This window comes from Scyliorhinus torazame, chromosome 21 (assembly GCF_047496885.1).
Source record: "Scyliorhinus torazame isolate Kashiwa2021f chromosome 21, sScyTor2.1, whole genome shotgun sequence".
Taxonomy (NCBI): Eukaryota; Metazoa; Chordata; class Chondrichthyes; order Carcharhiniformes; family Scyliorhinidae; genus Scyliorhinus; species Scyliorhinus torazame.
The window spans coordinates 1,556,209-1,562,208 of NC_092727.1; the positions used below are offsets into that span (position 1 = coordinate 1,556,209).

At 48.8% G+C, this 6,000-nt stretch overlaps 1 protein-coding gene across 9 annotated transcripts in view; it reads left to right on the top strand.

Moving 5' to 3' along the window:
* Positions 1-5,747, top strand: part of LOC140398091 (uncharacterized) — a 75,968-nt gene extending 70,221 nt beyond the window's left edge. For all 9 annotated transcript variants that reach the window (XM_072486319.1, XM_072486318.1, XM_072486322.1 and 6 more), the window contains 2 exons: positions 139-260; positions 5,510-5,747. In XM_072486319.1, coding sequence (XP_072342420.1) covers positions 139-260; positions 5,510-5,612 — 225 coding nt within the window. In that variant the 3' untranslated portion in view covers positions 5,613-5,747. The remainder of the gene's footprint in view (positions 1-138; positions 261-5,509) is intronic.
* The last annotated feature ends 253 nt before the right edge of the window (positions 5,748-6,000 follow it).

Consider the following 6,000-nt stretch of genomic DNA (forward strand, 5'->3'; position numbering starts at 1 on the left):
GAATTTAAATTTTCCACTTGTTATGGTGATTTTGAACTTGTGATTCTAGATCATGAATCCTGTGCTCTGGATAGTGTAAACATTATGTTACCGTCCCCACTGAGAATGTATCTTTAGTATCAGTGCTTCCGTTAACAGGGAAAGATTGCAAATGTAACCATCACCAAACAAGATTTCGTTCCGAAAAATGTCTGCAAGCCAAAGGATTCAGTTGGCCAGCCAAATCGAAGCTGGAGCACCATCCCGAGGGAAGCCTCCAGGTAACAAGGTTGCATCACCGACATTGGCACATTTCCTGCGATATCTGCCTTACTTCCATAGGTGCCGGAATTTAAGGGAAGGTCATGTTTTTATTGAATTTTCTGAGGAATTAACAAAGAGCATGACACTCGCACATTTGATACAATCTACATGGATTTTAATGAAGCTTTGACAATGTCCCAATGGGTTGCATGGTAACACAGTTGTTAGTGCTGTCGCTTCACAGTGCCAGGGTCCCAGGTTTGATTCCCGGCATGGGTTACTGTCTGTACAGAGACTGCCAGTGGGATTCTCTGACCCCCCGCCAGGTTGGAGAATCCCCGGGGGTGGCGCGAATTCCGCCCCGCCACCTGCTGCAGTATTCTCCGCCGCCGTTTGTCGGGCGAGGATCACGCCATGCCGGCCGGGGGCCGTTGGCAGCTCCCCACCCCCGGGCAATTCTTCGGGCCCCAATGGGCCGAGCGCCATCCATTTTTGGCCAGTCCCGCCGGCGTGGGTTAGACATGGTCCCACGCGGCGGGACCTAGAAGGTAAGTCGGCTGGGGTGGTCCTCGGGGGGGGGCACGGTGGCCTGGCCCGCGATCGAGGCCCACCGATCTGCGGGTGGTCCTGTTCCATGGGGGCACTCCTTCCTTCCGCGCAGGCCCCTGTAGGGCTCCCCCATGGCCGGCGCGGAGAAGCGAACCCTCCGCGCATGCGCCAAAACACGCCGGCGGTTTTGCGCATGTGCGAGATCACGCCAGCCCTTTGCCGCATGCGCGGACTCACAGTCCCTTCAGCGCCAGCTGGAGTGGCGCCAACCCATCCAGCGTCCACCTAGTTTCCGGAAGTGCAGAGAATTTCGCACTTTTGGCGGGTGTTGACGCCAGAGTGGTTTGCACCGGTTTTTCCGCCAGCGTGGGGACTTAGTCCCCCGAAAGGAGAATCCCGCCCTGCATGTTCTCCCCGTGTCTGTGTGGGTTTCCTCCGGGTGCTCTGGTTTCCTCCCACAAGTCCCAAAAGATGTGCTTGTTAGGTGAATTGGACATTCTGAATTCTCCCTCTGTGTACCCGAACAGGTGCCGGAATGTGGTGAATAGGGGCTTTTCACAGTAACTTCATTGCAGTGTTAATGTAAGCCTACTTGTGACAATAAGGATTATTATTATCAACATATGAATTAGGAGCACAATGTGGCCACTCAGTTCTCGGGTCTGCTCCCCCATCTAATAAGATCAGGATCTGACTGTACCCTCAACCCCACATTCCCTCCTGGACAATCCCTTGCTTATCAAGGATCTATCTAGCTCCGCCTTAAAAACATTCAGAGGCTCTGTTTCCACCATTTGTGACAGGGGCTGTTAAGGGGCTGGTTTAGCACAGGGCTAAATCGCTGGCTTTGAAAGCAGACCAAGGCAGGTCAGCAGCACGGTTCAATTCCTGTACCAGCCTCCCTGAACAGGCGCCGGAATATGGCGACTAGGGGCTTTTCACAGTAACTTCATTTGAAGCCTACTTGTGACAGTAAGCGATTTTCATTTCATTTTTTTCATTTCATGTTCGCTGTTCTCTCTCCACAGATGCTGTCAGACCTGCTGAGATTTTCCAGCAATTTGTGCTATTGTTTCTGTTTCCACTGCCTTTTGAGAAAGAGAATTCCAAAGACTCTCAGACAAAACAATTCTCATCTCCGGCTTAAATGGGCAACCTCTGATTTTTAAACTGTGACCCCTTGTTCTAGATTCTCCCACAAGAGGAACCACCCTTTAAACAGACAAATCAGACAGGAATTCGGACACTAAAAGATTTGTTTCTTGGGGTCGTTTTGTGGGATTGAAGGAGCCGGGAGCGAAGTATGGGCTTGGGCAGGGGAAATATTTAGATCCATGCAGGTTCGAGACTTTGCCAGAAAGGAGATACAGAGCTTCCCAGTAGAGCCGGCCTCCACATTGCTGGAGGAGGGGCTGACGACAGGGGACTGGAGAAGGGGGTAGTATCGGCGGTGTATGGGGCTATTTTGGAGGAGGAGAAGGCGCCGCTGGAAGGGAGAAAGGTAAAGTGGGAGGAAGAGTTGGGAGAGGGTATGGAGGAGGGGTTCTGGTGTGAGATGCTCCGGAGGGTGAACGCCTCCACCTCATGTGCGAGGTTGGGGCTGATACAGCTGAAGGTGGTGTACAGAGCACACCTTACAAGGGCGAGGATGAGACAGCTCTTTGAGGGAGTAGAAGATGTGTGTGAACGTTGCACGGGGGGCGGGGGGGGCACACAAACCACGTTCATGTTTTGGTCCTGTCCAAAACTGGAGGATTACTGGAAGGAGGTTTTTAGGGTAATCTCTAAAGTGGTGCACAAGAAACTGGACCCGGGCCCTTGGGAGGCCATATTCGGGGTGTCGGACCAGCCAGGGTTGGAAACGGGCGCGGAGGAAGATGTTGTAGCCGTCGCCTTGTTGATCGTCCGAAGGCGGATCCTGTTAGGGTGGAGATCAACCTCTCCACGCTGTGCCCTGGCGTAGCGGGGGGACCTGCTGGAATTCTTACTGGAATTCTTGACGCTTGTAAAGGTCAAATTTGAACTGAGGGGAAGGATGGAGGGGTTCTGCAATTCATGGGCGTTATTCATTATGCACTTTCGAGAATTGGATCACATCGAACATTAGTTGGGGGTGGGGGGTGGGGGGGAGGGGAGGGGGGGTGGGGGGGAGGGGGGGCTGTGTGTGTTAATGGTGACTGGGTGATTCCTGATTCCTCTGTCATTTGTTTGTGTGAACATGCGGGTTAATGTGTGGAGTTTGGTGGGAGGATGGTATCGTTGTTATTGATATGGGGATTGACATTACATTCGTTACTGATTATTGTTGAGTGTAAATTTGGGTGAAAATGTGAAAAAGGAGAATAAAAGTATTTTTTAAAAAACAGACAAATCAGACTAGTCAAACATAGAGCCCCTGGATTAAAGGAGAATTGGCACGTTGGATCTAAAATTGACTCAAAGCAAAGGATAAAAAGATGGATGGCTGTTTCCAATGGGAGGGCTCAGGGTGGGTCCTTTGCTTTTTGTGCTGTATTTCAATGACATAAACTTAAAAGTCGGGGGAATGATTAAGAAGTTTGCAGACAATAAAAACTTATTGGCCGAGTGGTTCATCCTGAGGGGGAAAATTGTAGACTGCAGAATGATACATTGAGCAGGAAACTGGCAAATGGAGTTTAGTCTAGTGGGGTCCGAGATAATGTATTTGGGAAGGACAAACAAGACAAGGGAATGCACAGCAAAGGTAGGTTTCGGAGTTGCTTAGAGGAACGGAGAAATCTTGCCGTGCATGTTCACCGATTCCTGAAGGTAACGGGACAGATAGATAAAGTGATCAAAAAGCCACAGGGGAAACGTGCCTTTATTCGCCGAGGCACAGAATATAAAAGCAGGGCAGTTAACTAGAACTGTATAAAACACTAGTCAGACCACAGCTAGACCACGATCTACAGTCCGGGTCACTGCATTACAGGAAGGATGTGATCACATGGGAGTGGGGACAGAGAAGATTTGTGAGGACGTTACCAGGAATGGAGAATTTTTACAATGAGGAAAGATCGGATAGGCCAGGAGCGTTTCTTTTGGAAGGAGACAGCTAAAGGGAGATTTAATTGAGGTTTATTACAAAAGCAGGGAGATCATGTTGGAGTTGATATAACTTTGGTGAGGTCACAGCTGGGGCACTGTGTGCAGTACTGGTCACCACATTATAGGAAGGATGTGATTGCACTGGAGGGGGTGCAGAGGAGATTCACCAGGATGTTGCCTGGGATGGAACATTTCAGTTATGAAGAGAGGTTGGGTAAGTTTGGGATGTTTTTGCTGGAGCAGAGAAGACTGAGGGGGCGACCTGATCAAGATGGACAAGATTATGAGGGCTATGGACTGGGTGGATCGGGAGCAGCTGTTCCCCTTAGTTGAAGGGTCAGTTTCGAGGGGACGTAAGTTGAAGGGGAGGGGCGGGAGGATTTGAGGAAAGGATTTTTTTACCCAGAGGGTGGCGACGGTCTGGAATGCACTGCCTGGGAGGGTGGTAGAGATGGGATGTCTCATCCTTTAAAACGTACCTGGATGTGTACTTGACACGTCAGAACAGTCAAGATTATGGGCCAAGTGCTGGCCAATGGGATCAGGTAGGCAGGTCAGGTGTTTCTCATGTGGTGGTACAGACTGGATTGGCCGAAAGGCCTCTTCTGCTCTGTATTATTCTGTGAAATATAACTATAATAATAAACTTTGTTATTGTCACAAGTAGGCTTACATTAACACTGCAATGAAGTTACTGTGAAAAGCCCCTAGTCGCCACATTCCGGCACCTGTTCGGGTACACAGAGGGAGAATTCGGAATGTCCAATTCACCTAACAGGATGTCTTTCGGGACTTGTGGGAGGAAACCGGAGCACCCGGAGGAAACCCACGTGGACACGGGGAGAACGTGCAGACTCCGCACAGTGACCCAAGCCGGGAATCAAACCCTGGCGCTGTAAAGCGGCAGTGCTAACCACTGTGCTACCTTGCCGTCCATGGAAAGAACCTATTTCTATTAAGGGGCATAAATTTAAAGTAATTTGTCGAAGTGGGTGTGGCAGCGTCCGAGAGCAGAAAAAAATCCAATGTTTGTGGAAGTCCCCTTGTGCATAATCACACATTCTCCCCGAGTCTGTGTGGGTCTCACCCCCACAACTCCAAGATGCGCAGGGTAGGTGGACTGGCCACACTAAATTGCCCCTTAATTGGAAAAAAATTGGGTACTCTAAATGTATTAAAAAGAGAGATTTTCTGGAATGGTAAGAGGGATGAAGGAGTTTGGTTGTATGGAGAGATGTGAGTAGCTGGGATCGTTCTCCTCAACCGAGCAGATTTGATGGAGGTGTTCAAAATCATTTATGGTTTTGATGGAATAAATCAGGAGGAACTGTTTCCCCTGGTAGGAGGGTTAATAAACAGAGGTTAGAGAATTTCTATAATTGGCACAAAAACAGAGGGGAGATAGGAATTTTTATCGAGCTGTGACGATCTGGAACGTGCTGCCTGAGGTGGAAGCAGATTTAATTACTTTCAAAAGGTTACGTTTGCAGGGCTTCGGGAATGGGACTAACTGACAGCTTAAGAGTTGGCGCATGTATGAGGGCCTGAATGGCTTTCTCAACTGTTATCATTCTATGATGCATCTATTCTATGTTCTTAAGAAAATGCCTGTAAAATCTTGAATTCTGAATCTCTTCCACTTTCCTAGTACACCCCACCGCCCCATGTGCAGACTGCAAGCCTACCTACTTTACCAGCGTCTTAAGGACATGAAGATCTGCTCGAGACCCGCGTCTGTCGCCACACAGTGACACCGCAACCAGAGCCATGTGCCACAATCTGAGGCACTGTAACACAGCAATGTCAAGCAGCAAATCAGCTTTCAATCCATCAAGGCATATTCAAAACATAAATAAAAAGAGCTTATCTGCCTTACGTTATCACTATTTGCTGTGTGTCCTGGAATTAATTCTCCTACAAACACTTACCTTCACCCGCAGACTTCAGTAGAAGGTGGCAGATAGGAATGGGCAATAAATGCTGGCATTTTCAATTGAATCTGGTTGTTTCCTGCAGAGAATGGATGCCATTTTTTTTTTATAAATGTTTTTTATTGGATTTTTGAAGAGAGTATATTTGGCCGTTATGTACACAGGATATGGTATATATGTAAGTAGGCATCCGTTTGTGCCGGTGAGG